The sequence below is a fragment of the Phocoena phocoena genome, chromosome 4 (assembly GCF_963924675.1).
Source record: "Phocoena phocoena chromosome 4, mPhoPho1.1, whole genome shotgun sequence".
NCBI lineage: Eukaryota > Metazoa > Chordata > Mammalia > Artiodactyla > Phocoenidae > Phocoena > Phocoena phocoena.
The window spans coordinates 23,991,942-24,011,636 of NC_089222.1; the positions used below are offsets into that span (position 1 = coordinate 23,991,942).

General features: G+C 36.8%; 1 protein-coding gene across 1 annotated transcript in view; it reads left to right on the forward strand.

Annotated features, from left to right (window-relative positions):
- The window catches only part of RASA2 (RAS p21 protein activator 2), a 115,154-nt gene that overhangs the window by 12,539 nt on the left and 82,920 nt on the right, over positions 1-19,695 (forward strand). Inside the window, exons 2-3 of the mRNA XM_065876095.1 lie at positions 11,264-11,381; positions 15,694-15,797. Of these exons, the coding sequence (XP_065732167.1) occupies positions 11,264-11,381; positions 15,694-15,797 (222 nt within the window). The remainder of the gene's footprint in view (positions 1-11,263; positions 11,382-15,693; positions 15,798-19,695) is intronic.

Genomic DNA, 19,695 nt, shown 5'->3' on the forward strand with positions numbered 1-19,695 from the left:
AACGTAAACAGTAGTGATAATCGGTAAAGTAAATATTCATAGTTTTCTTGATGAACAGCTATTTAATATAAATGTATATCTAGTTCTTGTAGTGTTTATGAGATTAAACTGGCCACAGTAGCAATATCTAAAAACGTTTGAAATCAGTGTTGCCACGTGCATTTTAAAACATTTCAGGTGTTACCTCTCAGGATCTTAAAGCTACGGGAGCCTAGAAGATTAACTAGTTAAGGCGTTGCAAACTCCAGTCTACAGAGACCAGGCATAGTGAAGTTAAAGCCAGGTGGGGATTGTTAGGATTTCGAAAGAGGCTGTCCCTCTACAGTTTCTACTCAGAACCACGTTGCCAGGTCTCTGATTATTAAAGAGAAACCAGAAATATGGATTTATTTATTATTAACTCTCCCAGTTTCTAGATGTTGGCTACATTTTTCCTAATCTCTGGTTAGCTGAACCCCAAATTGTGCCCCCCCATTTGAAACATTTCAAACCCCTCATTTTAGAGATGTGCAGCCCGAGGTATAGCAAGGTCAGGTGTTTGTGCATCTATTTCCTCTAGTGGAAATGTATTATTTCTTTAATAAAAGTCTCATTAAAAAAAAGTGAGCTTCTCTGGTGTATCAAGTTGTTAAATTACAGATTATCTTTGGTCAGAACCTAATGGCTTGAGTGAAGGGAATTGTGTACAGATGCTAATTTTTAGGAATCTCTAGCCAAGGAAGGGCACTACTAGTTACTATTTACTGAGTGATTACTCTGTTCTAGGCATCGTGGTAAGTGCTTGACCTCAGCTAATGGTCACAGTAGTCCTTGAAGCATTATAATTACCTCTTTTTATGCAGGAGGTTGAGACTAGGGACATGCAGATCATTAAGTACAAAACTCACGTTGAAACTCATATGTGTCTCCAAAATGAATTTGTTTAACTTGCACCAGTACTGTATATGTTTTCAGAATTTTGTGCAACTTTCATCTTACTGCAAAAATTAAAATTAAACATTATACGAAAATTTGAAAGACCTTATATGTTAACATTACATAGGATTGTCTTGGGACTCCCCTGGCGGTCCAGTGGTTAAGACTCGACACTTTCACTGCAGGGGGCACGCGTTTGAGTTCTGGTCGGGGAACTAAGATCCCGCATGCCTCGCAATGCAGCCAAAAAAAAAGAACACATATAGGATTGTCTTTTTGTCTATAATTAGATGGCATAACAGCATTTTACTTTTATTCTAAGCTTGTCAACACTGAAACTGTTATATTTTTAAGCGTATGTTTGATTCATTCTCCTTCACTCCATTTTTTTGTTGTGTGTGTAAATGATAATGTTTGCATAGTTTTATATCTTGCCCCCCATCTAAAGGTCTAATCCTCTGTTTAGGTTGCTATTCCAGTTATTAGAACATCATATCCTGAGTCACTTAGGCCAAATTCTGTGGATTTTCTCTCTGTAGTACCTCTTCCATTTTTCTTTTCCTCGCCTCTTCCCTTTATTCCCTTAGTTTAGGCCCGGTAACTGTTAGTAATTTTCCTGAAGCATAGTTTTGATCACACAGAAACTTTTAGTGACCCTTGTTGCTTCCTGAATAAAGTTAAAACTCCTTAGCTTGGCATTCCAGGTTCTGTTTGATGCCACCTTTCCTTTATAGTCTCATCCTTTCTTATAACCCTTTCATCTCTCTTTACGCTTTAGCCAATTTGTACTATTCACTGCCTCCTTGAAGGTGCTCCTCCTGTTTCCACCTCCCGAACTTGTTCACGTTGTGCCTGCCTTACTCCTGGAATGTTATCCCTCCATTCCTAGTTTCTGTATTTAAAAAAATTACTTGGAAGAAGTTACCGTGAAGATTAAGTGAAATAATATATATGAAGTCCCTAAAAAAATCTATGTGTAATGTATTATTTATTTGATAAATGAATGTAGTGAACTGTTATTATGATTTAGCTTTCCTCCCACTCCAAATAATCTTTATCTTCGGATCATCTTGTCCAGGACCCTGGCCCTTTGCAGTTTCTCTTGGGAGTTAATCACGCTGGCGGGTCTGTATTGGCTTTTATTTCTGTGCTTAAGGTATCCTTTGAAATAGATTGGAGATTCTACAAGATCTCTTAGGATAGTTTCAGAAAGGCATAGCTGTCTGTTCCTCTCAACACTGCTGTGTCCAGAAAGACATAAATAGGAATGGAAAGACAAGGCTGTGGAATTTGATTTCTGTCATTTCACTGTGCCAGCTGTGTAACTGTGAATTTTTTTTTTTTTTTAGTTTATAAAAGAGAACAATAATGCTTATGTCACAAGGTTGTTGTACCAACCAAATGAGGTATTTGAGAAAATATTTAGCACTGTCTCGGAGCATGCAACTGCTTGATAAATATTTATCTTCTTTTCTTACTTATCCCAGTAGTGTTCCCCTCTCGGACACACAGAAACATGCATACAAACCTATAGATATAAATGCATGCACACAGTCCCCCCAAAACATACACATAAACACATATATGCATACTCACCTCCATGCCCAGAAGCGTAACCCTGGAATCTCTACCCAATACCCTGATATTTGGGATTCTAGTCCTAGGTAAAATTTATATGGTAGGCTCTGGACCTGTGACCTTTGTACAGAATCATTGATCTTGTACACAGAGAGTTGACTGTCCTTCTATTTCTGTTAATCTAGGTTATTGGTTTTGATTCCCAATGGTGTTTATCTTCTTGGTTTAAATTGTTTACTTTTTGCCAATGACTAAAAGCTATTTTCTATAAAATAGTTACTTGTCTCCCCTCTTTCTTCAGGTATTTATGCAGAAGTTACCTTCTAGGTGGAGCCTTCCTTGGCTCCCCTCCCTCTGCCATTTCATGTGGTGCCCATTCCTGCTTAATACTAACATACCATTTTAATTTATTTATCTTATTTATTATCTGTCCATCTGTGTTAGTTCAATGAGGACACAGTTTTCTCTGTTCTTCTCATTGATGTATCCCTGGCATCTGAGTAGGCTCTCAGTAAATGTTTGAATGTGTGCCTTTCAGGACTGGTTTGTTTGTTCTCAATATGATATCTCTGTATTAACACTATAAAAATTCTGAAATTTAGTGCTTTTGGTAACTGTATACAGGAGACATTTTCTTTTTAAAACTTTGGAACAGTTGACATGGATAAACTTATATCAAACTTATAAAAAGAAGTTTATATGCAATTTTATAATTCGTGATGTGATATTAGAACCCCTTTTTTTGCCCATGCTAAAGTTATAAACATACACATACTTATACTTATTCAGTAGATATTTCATTAACTATTATAAGCTAAGCATGATGCTAAGCACTGGTCCTGTCCCTTAAGTTTATATTCAGCGAAGAGACATGTAGCAGTCTCCTTTGTTGGTTCCTTCTTAACTCTACTAATGCAAAATGGTGATGGAGAGCTCTGAGGCTCAGTCTTCAAATCTCTTTTCTTTTCTCCACATTTACCTTCCTTGTGATCCTGTATAGTCTTAAGGTTTGAGATATATTATGTACTTGCTAATGATTCTCAAATTTTATCTCTAGCCAGCACTTCTTTGCCCACTTGCATTTGCACTTGGATATCTAATAGGCATCTCAGACTTAACATACTCAGTACGAACTCTTGCTCCCTCTTTCCCAACAAGAGACTCTTTCCTCTGGAAGTGGCATCTCTGTTCATCCAGCTGCTCTGGCTGAAACCCTTTAAGAAGCGATCCTTGACCCCTTTTCCTCTCACATCCACATGCAAACTATCAAAAATCCTGTTGGCTCTATCTTCAAAATATATGCCCAGCTGACCACTTCTTTCCATGCCAGGACTGCCCCCCTAGTCTCAGTTATCTCTAATCAAAATGATTACAATAGCCTCCTATCTAGTTTCCTGCTTCCACCCTTTTCCTTCTGCAGTGATTCTTTAGAACAAAAGTTAGATCATGCCATTCTTCTGCCCATGATCCTTCAATAGCTTCCCATCTCATTCAGAAAAGCCTAAGACTTTCCATTGGCCTGCAAGACCCTGTTTAACCTGTTTCCTCCCCCAATCCTACCTCATCTCTTACTGTTTCCTCACTCTTCCTACTTTGCTTACTGTTTTACAGCCATACTGGCCTCCTTGCTGTTCCTTCAGTGTGCCAAACTGTCCTGTCTCAGAGCCTTTGCATATTTTATTGTTTCTGCTAATCCATCTCTTTCCCCAGGTATCTGTGTGACTCACTCCCTCATTGACCTCCTTCAAGTATCTCCTCAAATATCTTCACAGAAAGGCCTTCCTTGATTCCCTGTATAAAATAACATTGCTCTCCTCCCTTTCTACCCTCTGGGCCTGGCACTCCCTCACTGTCTTACCTTACTTTATTTTCCTCCATGGCAATGAATATTATATACTTACTTGTTTAAGAGTTTATGATGCTTGTCCCCACTGTCTCAATTGTATAAAAGTTCCACGTGGGCAGAGACCTAGTTTTGTTCATTGTTATATTCCCAGCATTTAGAAAGGTGTCTGGCATGCCGTAGGCACTTAATAAATATTTGTTGAATGAAATACAAGTGCAATCCAATACAATCCTTCGAGTAAAAGTGCATATAAGATGTAGTAGGGCATAGAGGAAAGGGTGACATGCCTACCTGGGAGTTGAGGGAAGACTTTACAAAGATGGTCTTAAGCAGAGCTTTCAGGAGAAAAAAAATCAGGTGAGAGCATCCCAGGCAACGAGGATAGTGTTGAAAAGGTACAGGGGGCATGAGAGAACGCAGTGTTTTCAAAGGACTAAAAGTACAGTACTGCTGGAGCATAATTTGTGGGGGTAAAGGTTAAGTAGTAGATGGTGCCAGATTATGAAGGGTTTTTATGCCAGATGAAGGAATTTTAGGTTTTATCCTGCAAGGTGGGCAGTGGTAGATATGGAGGAGCCATTGAAGATTTTGAGCAAGGAGTGATATATATGTTTACATATTAAAAAGGTAACAGGCAACAGTGTGAAGGAAGGGGATCAAAGCTAAATACAGCATTTTGTTATATACTCTGTATATGAAGTTGCAAGATAGTATGATGCAGAGAAACAATTACTGTCACGTGAATGGGCAGGCGGCTGTTTCATTTTATGGTTGACAAAACCAGTGATGTGTAGTGTGAAGGTGTTCTTGGCCTACTTGCAGTACATCTGTGAGGGAGAAGAAATGCCCGGTAGAGGATTGGTTCATCTCTAAAAATCCATACTTTAGGAGAGGAGATTTTTTTTTAAAATTTGGTTAACAATTATGTTGTAAGTCATGTAGAACTGAAAAGTTCTTAAAGAGTACCAGTTATGAGTTCAACAAGAAATGGTGTTGTTATAGTGTAAAAGATGTTGTGCTTGAAGGCCAGCCTCCTTTCTTCATAGAGGAACGGTTGTTTTGTCAATAATATGCCTCCTGCTCTTGATTCATTGTTGAAGGAAATAGCAACAGTTGTAAATGTAGTCAGAGCTATACTATTTGCTGTAGGGCCAATAATAGATGTGTCTTTGTAGAAGTATCTACCTTTGCATATTGAAGTACCCTGGCATGCACAGAATTTTAAAAATCAAGAATAAGCTAAAAACATTTTCTACTTTCATTCAAATGCAAGTAAAAACTGTTTGCATTATTTCAGCTGTCTTGCGTAAGTGTCATATCTTAGCAATATATTGAATGTCTTGAACACATTTTAATCCTTTTACTTTAGAGTCAAAATAGGATGTGTAAATTTAAGGGTAAGATGGAGGTACTCAAATGGTGCACATGGTTTGGATGTTGAGAATTTGGCATTCCCAAATTCATGGAAACATGATATTGTATTATTGAGCATGTTTTCAAAACCACATCCAAATGCTGCAGTAGGAAATGAAGAAATGTTTTCCAAAGGCAGATACAACCATGCAGAGAGTTAGGATGCATTTGTCTCCATTTCCCAAGTTGAAGCATTCACCTTTTGAGTGTGCTCTGCTATTCAACTCAATTGTCTAATGGAACAGTAAAAGTGGTTGTCAATGAGATACTGCTTTATAATTTCTGAGTCCATATTTGATCCAGATAGCCACATCTAGTTGAAAGACTTACCAAACTCTGATGACCAGTAATGTGAGATGGGACTTTCAAATTTGTTAGAAAAGGTGGAAAGGATAAGAAAAGAAGCTAGTCAGGATTAGGTTACAGAATCAACTCTAGCTAGTGTAAGCAGAAAGAGATTTAATAAAAGATTTTTTTTAAAATAAAAGATTGTAAGTGGCTTACAGAATTGTTAGAAAGACTGAAGAAATAGACTCTAGTCCAACTTTCAAGAATGACATTCAAAAGCCACATTGCATCTGGGCCACGAAGCGATTTACTACCTCTTTTTGGATCAGAAAGGTGCCTGCAAAATTAGGAAGTTGTACCTTTTAGCTGTAGAACCTTGCCACCTCTACCATGATCAGGAATCTTCCACTATTAGGAAACAGCCAACGACAAGCAACCATCTTCATCGGTAAACTGTTGTCACTGCTGCTAGCTCTAGAAGTAGGTTTTTTTATTACTTTTTGGCCACACCGTGCAGCTTGTGGGATCTTAGTTCCCCGACAGGGATCGAACCTGTGCCCCCTGCACTGCAAGCATGGAGTCCTAACCACTGGACTGCCAGGGAATTCCCCTGCTGCTGCTGGCCCTAGAGCTAAGGCACACTGGCCACAACCTGTGTGACAGAATGGATGCCTTGTACCCTTCTTCTTGATATCTATGAAACCTGTTAATGGATACAAGGACTGCAGCCAGAGCTACTGTGGGAAACTTGGACATCTCCATGACAGTACTTGCTAGTAGAAGCAACATAAATGCAACCTCCCTTCTCTTTTGTCCTCCAAATTTCCAGCGAGTGCATCTAATTAACGGAATTTAAATCACATCCACAACCCTAACTACAAAATAGGCTGGGAAATGTAGTTTTTAGCTTTCTAGTCTCTGCAGTACAGGAAATCATATGCCAAAGGACATTGTAACAGATGATGAACACTGACCCACCATATCTGCCACAGATATAGACCCTGATTCTCCTGAAGGCTAGCCATCGTCAAATGCGCTATAGATAAATTGAGAAAGATGGCACATAATACCATCAAATAATGTTGAGAAGCTTACAAGTATTTGTATTTTAGTATGTTTTTAAAATTGTTTTATAATGACATATTAAAAAAAAATGCCTGAAATTGGTTCTCCACCTATATGATGAATTTAGTGGTCTGTGGATGCCCAGAGTTACCTGACATTTAAAGTGTAGTGGATGAAAAGCCTGAAAGAGGGAGTTCAAAAAAAAAAATTAGAATGGGTTACCTAAGCTGAGGAAAGGTCAGTGTTATCAAACACTGAAGTGTGATTAAATAAGGTGGGACCAGAAGAACAGTCGCTTGATTTGGTAGCACTTAATATTATTAGTGTCCTTGAAAGTTCTAGTAAAGAAATAGGGTCAGAAGCCAAATTGTAGGTTTAGGCTGTGAGTAGGAGGGGAAGGATTGAAGCAGAGATTATAGAATAAGTTATCTGGAAGCTTGCCTTTTAAGGAGCAGTAGTTTATTGTTTGTTTGGTTTTTGTCCAATGCACTTGCTTATTTATATACAATAATCAACTAGAACTGGTGAGGCCCTATGAAAATATCACCCACAGGACAGGTATAATCTTCTAAAGTTCCTCACTTCTTTGTGTAGCTTAATATAAAGTGTGTGCTATTAAATTAATCTTTCTGCTTAGAGATATATTGAGTACAACGTTATTTTTGTTAATTCTCCAACCATTAGTTACTTTTGATTTTTTAGAATAAAGTGACAGTTAATTACTTTGATTTATGTTTTTTATAAAGTGCCAGTTAATTACCACTGTATTTTGGAATCACAGTTTAAAGTCTTGATAGCTGACTTAATCAACATATATTAGCATGATTGATTGGTGATCTGGCATTGATTAGATGAATTTACTTTTCAGTGTAGTTTATTTTGAACATTAGTGACAGATATTCAAAGATTATGACAACTGCTTTCCTAGGAAGTGATGTCGAGTCCATTTTATATATTACGTAGAACTTGAATTTTAATTATTCTGAGTAAATATCTGATAAGTTATTGGATTCTGCAAAATAACCCCCACTGTCTCCCTCTTAGAAAGGTGGGTGGTGGAATATGTGTACATTTATATAGTGTAGTTTTCTCAGATTGCACTAGTGTGAATGAGACAGCAACATGTTCAAGGGCAGTGATTTAGTATTTAAGATTCCCTCATTAGATATGGAGCATGTTTATTATGATTTAATTCCAAATTTGTTTATATTCCAGGCCCTATATGGTGACCTAGGTGGATTGTTAGTTAAAAAAAAACCAAAACAACACAAACCCTCTGGATTACACAGAGGGGAGACGGCAAAGAAGGAGAGACTTAAAGGAGAAGGTTGAAAGTAATGAAAACAGAATTGCTGGGCAGTGTCCTGGAGTGAGAGGGAGGGCATGGGGTAGAGAGAGCACAGGTAGATGGATGAGCTGTAGATAATAGGTAGGGACATTGTAGTCTTTTGAGGAAGAGAAGATGGATGGATACAAATTCAAATATATATTATTTTTCCTGTTAGGAAATGTGAATTTGTAAAGGCCAACCCATACTAGGCAAGTTGGGGGTCATTTAAAAGATTAGATTCCTTTATTTTGACTTGAGATGCTTATTCTATGATGTGGTAACTTGATTTCTTTCCCCTAATCTCTCAATGACAAACTTAATAACAGTGAGTATCTAACTGGTGCCTTTCCATTGATTTTTCTAATTTTATTTTATTCTACTTCTAGTTTTTGAGAATTCTGTTTTATTCGGTGGACTTACTCAGGACTTAAGCCTGAGAGACAGCCTCTCAGATTGCTCTGAGGGACGGTTCCCTGATTTTTCTAATTTTAATTAAAAAAAATCATTTGTTTATTGAGTTTTTCATAGGTGCTTCTTAAGTTTCTGCTAGACTTCTTTAAAAGATATTGGTTTAAATGGTCTTTAGTTTTATTTATTATTTTTTAAATATTTATTTATTTGGCTGTGCCGAGTCTTAGTTGTGGCATGTGGGTTCTATAGTTGCAGCATGCGGGATCTTTAGTTGCGACATGCGGGATCTAACCCGGGCCCCCTGCATTAGGAGCACGGAGTCTTAACCACTGGGCCACCAGGGAAGTCCCTGGCCTTTAGTTTTAAAGTTGGTAAGCAGAAAGAGACTTGAGTTTATCTAGCCCAGGCTTTCGTTAGGAAAACTGTTCTTCAGAGATTTGTCTGAAGTCATTTGTCTACTTAGTAGCAGAGGTAATACAGGAACATTGGTTTCATGATTCTCATGGAAATGCTCTTTCCCTTATGCCAACTACATTGCTTTCCTAATTTAGTACACTGGTGTCTGATTTCAGCACCCACAGTTTTGTATGTCCTTTTAGCCAATGAGCATGTCACAAGAACTTCGAAACTAGACTTACTTGATTCTTTAATATTCATTCGGCAAATATTTCTCAGTATTTAATAGTCACTATTTTAGATCTTGGGGCTCAGTAAGTTCTCATGCATTGAAGGAGGAAACCAAGAACTCCCAAAGAATGAGGGAACCAGAAATAAACATTTAGGTAAAAATTAAGAGTTCCAGATAGTTGTAAAGGCTCTGAAGAAAACAGAGACATGGAATATGGTAGCAGGATTATTTACTTTAGATAAATAGTCAGGAAAGGTTTCTGAGGAAGTGACATTTGAGCTGAGACTTGAATGATAGGAAAAGGCAGCCATATGAAGATATAGGGTTAGAGCATTTCAGGCAGATGCCCTAAGCTTGAACAAGCTTGACATGGTTGATGAATGGAAAGAAGGTGAACACTGTGGAGAGTGGGAGGAGAAGAGGTCAGAGAGGAGAGGACAGTTCAGTAGGGCTGTGTAGACCATGAAAATGGGCATTTAAAAATGGAATTGTATTCTAACTGAAATGGAATGGCATTGGAGTAGGGGGGTAATTGACTTGAAAAGTATGTTTAAAAGATCATACTCCTTGATGGAGAGTGGATTGTAGGGTGATACTAATGAAGGCAAGGAGAAGTGGTTGCATTTGGGATTTATTTTGGAGTTCTGCTGGATTTACTGATGGACTGGACGTGGGGGTGGGAGGTTTGGGGAGCATGGTGAGAAAACGAGAGGAAGATGGTGGTAGACTGGGGGGAGAGTGGGTTTTAGGGGAGGAAATCAGATGGTTTTTCTGGGACTTGTTAAATTTGAGAAGCCTACTGGATATCCAGGGAGGCAGTTGAGTATTCATATCTAATGTTGAGGAGGAGAAATCAGGCCTAGAAACACTGGGAGGCAGTGTATCTGGGAGGCATCAGCATGAACACCATATACTGAAGGAATTTGCATAGGGAAAGAAGAGAAGGTGGTCCAGAACTGAGCCCTGAAGCATTGCAACATTTAGAGACGTGAGGAGGGAAAGAAGTCAGCAGAGGTCCATGAGGCAGGAGGAAAGCCAAAACTACTGTGTTGTGGAAGCCAAGAAAAGAATGAGTTTTAAGGAGGGATGTTAGCATTCACTTATATTAAATAAATAGTGCTGTCAGATCAGGTATGATGAGGACAGAGAAATGCCATTGGGTTTGGCAATATGGAAGGCATTGGTGACCCTAGATAGAGCAGTTTCACTGTTGTCATGGGGTTAAAAGCTGATTGGAGAGGGTCAAAGAATGATTGGAAGGTGAGGAATTAGAGACAATGGCTAGAGATGATTGTTTTTGAGAAGTTTTGCTGTGAAAGGGAGTCTAGAAATGGAATGATAGCATGAGGGAAGAGACGGAGTCAAGGGAGTTTTTTTTTTTTTCTTTTTGTGCTTTTTTAAAAATTGGGAAATATCAGAGTTTGTTTATGAGTTTACAGGAATGATCCAGTAGAGAGGAAAATTAATGATACAGGAAAGGGGGATTAATTGTGGAGATGTCTTTAGGGTGGTGCTGGTGGGATGGGATGAGGACATAAGTGGGGACATTGCTCTTTTCTAGGATCAGGGATACGGTGGTATAACATGACCTCACATGCCCCTTTACACACAGCTCCTCCCTTCTGTCTCACCACATTCCTTTAGACCAAGTTGATTATCTTTCTTAATTACTAATTTTTTCTTCTGTGCTATATCTTATATGTTCTTTTGGATTTAATGTGTCCCATATAAGACTTAGCATGAGGCAGCTGGTGATCTTTAACACCAGTTTTAATTTTTGTGCCAACAGGTGAAGCGAAAAATTTATTGCCATATCTTGGACCCAACAAAATGAGAGATTGTTTCTGCACCATAAATTTGGACCAGGAAGAAGTTTATCGTACCCAAGTTGTTGAAAAATCTTTAAGGTTTGTAAAAAATTGGTAAATTATCATTCATATGATACATATTGAATAAAAATTTTTCACATTTTCCTGACTGTAATCATCAAGAAGACTTTCTTCATCTGAAACTTTTATTTTCCTTATAGATTCTGAGTTCATTTTTAGAGTTACAGAATCTCAGAGTTTGAAGGAACCTTAATGTTCCTTGAGCTGGACTAAATGCCTTACGCTTAGTTCCTCCCGACAATTATTTTTGACAAGTAGTCATATGGCATTTGCTTAATAATGTTCCAGTGACCAAGGAGTTCACTGCCTCCTAAAAGCAGCCTGTTAGGTCTTAGAACTATTCTGACTCTTGAAAAGCTCTTACACTTAATTGATTAATGTCTGGCAAAAGGAGAACCTCCCATATGCCAAGAACTTGCTGGGTGCTATTTATTCATACATCCACAAGAACAAGATAGCCACAGTGCTTGCTTTCATGTGGCTTTTTGTTGCCTCAAAATATATCTTCCTCTTAATTGTTCCTAATTGTGTCCCTTGGATTTCTGGAGAACAAGTTTAATCCATCATTCACGTGACACTCTTTCAAGTTTTTGAAAACAACTACCAATATACCTCAGTTTTTTCTCTAGGCTAAATTTTGCCCACTCATTTGAACTTTTCTCAAAGTACATCATTATTTTATTTCTATTGAGAATAAATTGCCCCGTAACGTTTATAAAAGTCACTTAACTAAGTAGGGCATTGTAAGGGAATGAACTCTTACGTAGATTTGTCATTTTTTGGAAATGTAATAGCACTGCGAGAGTATCATAGTAAATTATAATTCATAAAATTGAGATGTGCCACCTCTTCCCTGTAACAGTGTTTGTGGATATAATTCTAGTGCAGAGCTGTACTGGAAGGCTGCAGTCTTGTTCAGAGACAAGACTTAAAATAAGGGAATGAAGAGTTGTTGGAATGAACGTATGGTGGATGAAATATTTAGTAATCCAAGGAGATTTGAAGTAGTATACTTCACATCTTTAAATCGTAAATCACCTATCCCTGTTGTATTAGAATTTGTTTTTATTTATATAAATGATGAAACTGAGTCACCAAAAGCCTGAATAATTTGTGCATGTAATAAAGGAAGTTAGAGGCAAAACTGGGATAGGGACCTGAAACTATTTAAATCTCAATTTGTTATTTAATGTATGTTGATTCCGTATCAAACAAAAATCAGTTATATACAAAACTAGTAATTTTCAATAAATTGAATATTTGTGGTAGTTTCTAGTACGTAATATAGCTTTGTAAATGAATAACTAAAATAAGCTTACTATTTTTCCAGAACTCTTGCCTGCCTTTCCAGATATTTGTGTGGGGAAAATGATAAAACCAAGTATTTTTATCCATCTTCAATTATTATGCTAGATGCATAGCAACTTGGAAGATATTTTAAGGCTAGCAGTGGTTACCTTAGGTCATTTCAGTATAATTAGACTACATGTTTCTTGGATTCTAGGTGCCTCCTAGCGTTCTTCCTTGTGGAATAGGGTGAAGGAATTTGTAGTATAAACCCTTGCTCACCTTGCTTTCATTTCAGTGTTTTCTACCCTAGTGAATGTTGTGATAAGCTGTTAAGTCAGAAGTCAGTAGGTATCATTTAGATCTTTTATGGGTTCTGAATATTATAGTTTTTATAGGTAGTCTGGATATAGAATTTTTCATGGTAGGTAGGTAGGAGTCACATATGGAATCCATAGCTCCTAAATCTCTACCTCAAATCCTTTTAAGAAGTAGGTGGTCTATAAACAAATTGAGTAGCAACACTTCTTGTACCTAGTGCTTCTCTTCCCCACACCAGGAATTTCCTTAGGAGTGGTATGCAGGATTATAGGTCAGTGATAACAGTAGAGTATTGCTTTATAAAAACTGTATGTCTAGTTATTGCTTCTAACCAACGCTGTTAAAAACTTTTTTCAAATGGATTAATTAATTAATTTATAAAATAAAGATGTGGGCGCCCAGATGTGGGGATTAGATTGTTGAGATTGTGATGATACAGTGATATAGATGACTTAGTGAATAATTCTCATCTTGTTCTTATTTGGCTTTAGAATGTGTTTTAAAAATAATATTTGAGTGTGGATGTGTAATATATAAAGGAAATTCTCAATTGTATATAAAATGATGCAAAGGAGAGAAATACCTAAACCTGTCTTTGCCTAATAGTTGTTTTTGTGTTGATTGCTATATTGAGACTAATTAGAAAGACTATTTTGACAGACCACCTTTTAAGTTTATTTTGGTTACGTTTGAAGTGAAAAATATATTGACAAAAGTTGCCCGGGTATTATAACAACTAAAAAGCTAAGTCAACTGTTTTCTGGACAGAGTCAGAAATGACTTCTTTAAGAGTCATTTACTTTGCATTTTAGCTTCTCTTTAAGTTGTGACATCCTGAAGAGATTGCATTTTATGGTGACATTTTTAAAGTACCTTTTGTTCTTTAAACATTCTCAGGAAAGAGGTACTCTTGACAAAAGATGTTAACTAGAATTTCAGAAATTCATGTCTTCATAGGAGAATTTAAATATCAAAAGAGCATTCTTAAAATGAACTTAGAAAAATAAGCTGTTTCGTAGGAGAAACTCTTAGCAACTTGGGGGTAGACAAAGATTTCTTTACTTAGGATGCCAAAAGCACCAATCATAAAAGAGGAAAACTGATAAACTGGATTTTATCAAAATCAGAGCCTTCTGCTCTTTGACACTGTCAAGAAAATGAAATGGCAAGCCACACCTAGGAGAAAATATTCTGACAAAGGACTTGCATCCAGAATTTATTAAAGCAAGCAAACAAACAGACCAAAAACCCAGTAAGAAGACAGACAAACCTTTTAAAATATGTGGAGGAAACTCAAACAAATCGTTCCTAAAATAAGATATACAAATGGGCAACAAGCACAGGAGAAGATATTCAGCATCGTTAGTCATCAGGGAAATGCAGTTTAAAACCACTTCTGTCACTACACATTCTTGAACATAATGTGTCACGATAGATATCAGATCACTGGTTCCCGTGACAGTATGGAGTGAGTCATTGCACAGGGGAACTTTGTTCTTTAACTTGATTGGGGTAGAGATTACACGGGTATATACATTTATCATGTCACATTCACTAGAACAGCTATTTTTTTCCAAAACAACTTTTTATTGAAGTATAGTTGATTTATAATGTTGTAGAGTAGCTAATTTTAAAAAGGCTTTCAGTAGCAAAAGTTAACAATGACGTGGAGCCGCTGGAGCTCTTATCCCTTGCTCGTAGGCGTGCAGGATAGCACAGCCGCACTGGAGACAGTTTGACAGCTTCCCATAAATTAAAAGTTCACCTACCTTTTAACTCAGCAATTCTATTTTTAGTTACCTGTCCAAAAGAACTGAACACATAAAAGAGCTTTGTATAAAAATATTCATAGCTGCCTTATTTTTAATAGCCCAAACTGGAAACAACTCAAATGCCATCACTAGGAGCATGGATTGTGGAATATTCATAAATGGAATATTACCCAGCACTTAAAACAAATGAACTAATGATGTACACAGCAAGATGGAACAGATATCATAGACATTAAGCTGAGTGAAAGAAGCTGGACACAAGTGTACATACTATTTGATTCCATTTATATGAAATCCTACACCAGATCTTTAGTGCTAGAAATCAGATCACTGGTTGCCTGTGACAGGTATGATGGAGTAACTGCAGAGAAACAAGAGGGAACTTTGTGGGGAGTTGCAATGTTACTATATCTTGATTGGGATGGACACTCTACAGGTTTATAAATTAATCAAGTCATTAACCTCTGTACTTTAAATTAGATTTTATTTTATGTAGTTTATACCTCAGTAAAGTTGATTAAAAATAACCTATTTTAATTTTTTAAAGTATGTTTTAAAATAACATTTTACGTAGCATTATTCATTTTAGGTGTTATGTATTACTGTGACTTACATATTTTTGAGATGATGATGGTATGAATGACACTGTCCTCAGCTCTCATTTGCGTCCACTTTAGGTGAGCATGACCCCAGGCAGTTACTGGATCTTCTGTCCACAGGACTCCAGAAAATCTGTTTGTTCAGAGCCCAGCCTGGCAATCGAGGTCCTTTCAGAGTTCAGCTTGGTTTGTACAGGGCTTAGCTGAAACTTAGCATAGAGAATTATTTTGGAACCCTTGAAGCTTTTCTTTATGGTGTTTAATCTGTAATTTTAATTTATTTTATTGAAAATATTATAGGAGGACACTGTTGAATTTAAATTTAATGAGCTTTCCCCCTTTTCTCTTTAGCCCGTTTTTCAGTGAAGAATTTTACTTTGAGATTCCAAGAACTTTCCAGTATTTGTCTTTCTATGTTTATGATAAGAATGTTTTACAAAGAGACCTTCGTATAGGTATGTACTATTCATAATTGTCTTTTAATCACAACATTCATGTTTATATTCATTCTTTCTCTAAGTATAAAGTGTTGAAAACAACAGAATAATATATTCTCAACTTTCTAATCCTTTCCTGTAGACTTCATGTTCATTTGTGGATCTGATTTTTAATTTGAATGCTCAGCTTGGGTGACACTTCCTCAGGGAAGTGACATAACCAATCTCCCACTAGCCATGGTACCATATGTTTCCATAGTAGTATTTCTGTAGTATTCATTATAGTTGTTCATCAGTTTGTTTGTTTGTTTGTCAGTTTGTTTGTTTTTCAGGTGTATCAGAGTCTATTTGTCTACTTCTTTTATGTTATTAGTAAAGCTTGATCCTGGGTAGAACTCTGATTTATATGAATCTGATTTGACAAATCAGTTTGTTGTTTAATGTCTAGGTGCTCTAGTTGAATATATATGATATTTATGAAGGCAGAGACTGTCACTGCCCGAGTGCCTTATATTTAGTAAATGCTCTGTAAATATTGTTGAATGGTTCAAAGAATGTTTTTTACAAAGATCACAGTATTTGATCCCCACCAAAGACCATCTGTTTTTGAAGTTTTTCTAATAGAAGTAATAATTCGGTTTAATCTAGTCATATTCTTCTCTCTGGCTATATTGGTGACCTGTAACTGTTTCTTAAGTAATTGTCTGAGGTATGATCTGTAGGCATCGACTAGGACAAAACTAACTGGCCACATATTGTCACGTTCATGGTCTTTGCACTACTATCTTTGAATAACAGGTAGAGGTGTGTAATTTACATGCGTTACTCTCCCTTTTTAGTGTCCTGAATTTCATCATCTCCATCTCTCCTTTCCCATTTGAAACATGCTCATGTCCTACAGTTCAAATGATTACGCTTTATTTGGCTTTGACCTCTTAACTACCGTCTAAATTGTTTCTGCTTTTGCTATTGAATTCCTTAACAAATGGTCTATATCCTTCTGCTTCCTACTTCTTTCTTTTTAAATCGCTGTAATCTGACTGCATTTTTCTGACAAACTTGTTTTTGAAGTTTGCCAAAAATCATTTTAGAGCAGATAAAATAACCTTTTAAAAACAATAATACTTTCTCTTAATTGTAAAATTATTACATGTTCTAAGGGATTGGTAATGACTGCATAAGAACAGTTATAGTTAATAATTTGTGTATTTCTTCCCATTCTTTATTTCACACATTTATATTATTACATTGTACTATTTATTCAAGTTTTTTTCCTTTTTCATTTAATATCATCTAATGATCCTTTTCCCATGTCATTAAATATTTTTCACAAGTAATTTTTAAAATATCCTTTCTATAGGAATGTATTATCTTAACTACTCTTTTCGTGGTAGAGATTTATGTTTCCAAATTTTTGTTACTCTAAATGGTGTTGCTATGAACATCCTTCTGCATAAATTTTTGCATGTCTTTTTTTCTAGGATAAATTCCTAGAGGTGAAAATACTGAGCCAAAGCGTTTGAATATTTTTAAGGTTTTTTTCTATATATATTTTTCCATTGGCTCCCGGAAATATTGTACTAATTTACATTCCCCCAAACATGACATGGGCATAATCATTTCACCATACCCTGGTCATTCTTGGATAGTATCACTGAAAAAATTTTTTTTCCAGTTTGATAGGTAAAAGAAATATTTCATTTTAACTTGTATTTTCTGATTATTAGTGAACTTGAGGAATTTTTTCATGTGTTTATTGGTCTTTTACATTTTTCTTCTATGAATTAGTTGTTAATTCTTTTGCTTATTTTTCTTTTGGATGGAATTTTATCTTTTATTTATTCTTATGCATCCATATTTGATAAATATGTTAACTTCTGTCAGCTATATACATAACAAATACTTTGTCACAAAAAGCATTTTCATAGTTTTCAATCCTCGTCTGCCTCTGTGTCACATTAGACTCTTTGGATTGCTTATTCAACTTGTTGAAAGCCAAGGAAAAGGCAATTTAATGACATTGTATTTTCCTAGTTGTCTTCCTTCTGACTTCTTTACTTATATGTAGACTTTTCTCTATGTAGCAAACCCTTAATTATGGATCACCCCTGAGGCTCCATCCTTAATTCAATTAAACAAACATTTACAAACACTTGTCTATGTGGCATACAAAAGATGGGGATATTAAGGTGAATAAGATTCAAGTTGCTCCCAGGTTTTCAGGCTGATTTATACTGTAATCTTAATATATTTAATAGGGTCTGTGCTGGAGGTAGGAACAAAGTTCTTGGGAGCACAGAGTAAAGAAGAGTTAATTATGTTTGGTGGAGGATTAACAGAGACTACCTAGGTAGGAAAAGGAAGAAGTTTCAAGATAATAGGGATTAGCAGAAGCAGAGAAGAAAAAGTGGATCATGTTTGTGGTGTATCTGCTGGAAAATGTAAATCACTTAGGCCAAGGGTGGTAGAAGATGAATCTGGGAATATGAATTGGACCAAGTTGTGGTGGACCCTCAAAGCTGTGTTAAGGAATTTGGACTTTATCCTGTGGACAGTAGTGTTGAGCCTTTTAAGAATGAGGAACCTTTTAAAAATCATATATAACTGCATATATGAATATAGTTTTGTAGTTTAACAACTTCCTGTGGTGTAAACAGTAACTTTCAAACTACAAACTCAGAGTCTATAGGTTACGTATTTAAAGTGTGTATACATATATATAACTATATATACACATATTTTTAAAGTATATGAACATCTACTTTAAACATGTCATCTGTAGCAGCGGTCCCCAATCTTTTTGGCACCAGGGACCAGTTTCATGGAAGACAGTTTTTCCGTGGACCTGGGGAGGGGATGGTTTCGGGATGATTCAAGCGCATTACATCTATTGTGCACTTTATTTCTATTATTATTACGTTGTAATATGTAATGAAATAATTATACAACTCACCATAATGCAGAATCAGTGGGAGCCCTGAGCTTGTTTTCACTTGCCACTCACCGACAGGGTTTCGATATGAGTCTGCAAGCAGTTGATTTATTATGGTCTCTGTGCAGTCAGACCTCTCTCTAATGATAGTCTGTATTTGCAGCCGCTCCCCAGCGCTAGCATCACCGCCTCAGCTCCACCTCAGATCATCAGGCATTAGATTCTCATAAGGAGCGTGCAACCTACATCTGTCGCTTGTGTAGTTCACAGTAGGGTTCGTGCTCCTATGAGAATCTAATGCCACTAATCTGACAGGAGGTGGAGCTCAGGCAGTAATGTAAGCGATGGGGAGCGGCTGTAAATACAGATGAAGCTTTGCTCGCTTGCCTGCCACTTACCTCCTGCTGTGCGGCCCGGTTCCTAACAGTATGGGTCCGTGGCCTGGGTGTTGGGGACCCCTGATCTATAGTTTATGCTTTAGAACGGAGAGAGGTTAAAGGCAGGGTGGCCATCAAGGAAGCTATTATCAAATGAGATGAGTAGGGTAGTGGCAGTGGAAATGCAAATGAGGGAATGTACTTCACAGGAGTAGCTTTAAATAGGATTTAGGTACTAAGAAGATAAAGAGGATATAAGAAGGGAAAGAGTTAAAAATGGTCTTGTTTCTATGGTTGTCATTAACTGAGATACGGAGCATTCAGGATGGGAAAGGGAGATGATGACTTTGATTTCAAACAAGTTAAACTTGCATTACCTGGGGAGTATCTTGGTGGACATGTTGGTTGACTGTTGGAAATACAGATCTGGATCTCAGAGAAGAAATCTGGATTTGATGTGGAGGTATGGATTTGAGAGTCATTAGCACTGAGTGATACTTGAAGCCTCCACTGGAATGAATGAAATTGCCCTGGGAGCATTTAAGGAGGGTAGCAGGGAAAATGTGGCTTTAGTGAAGATTGATTAAATGTATCAGGAAGTTGGAAG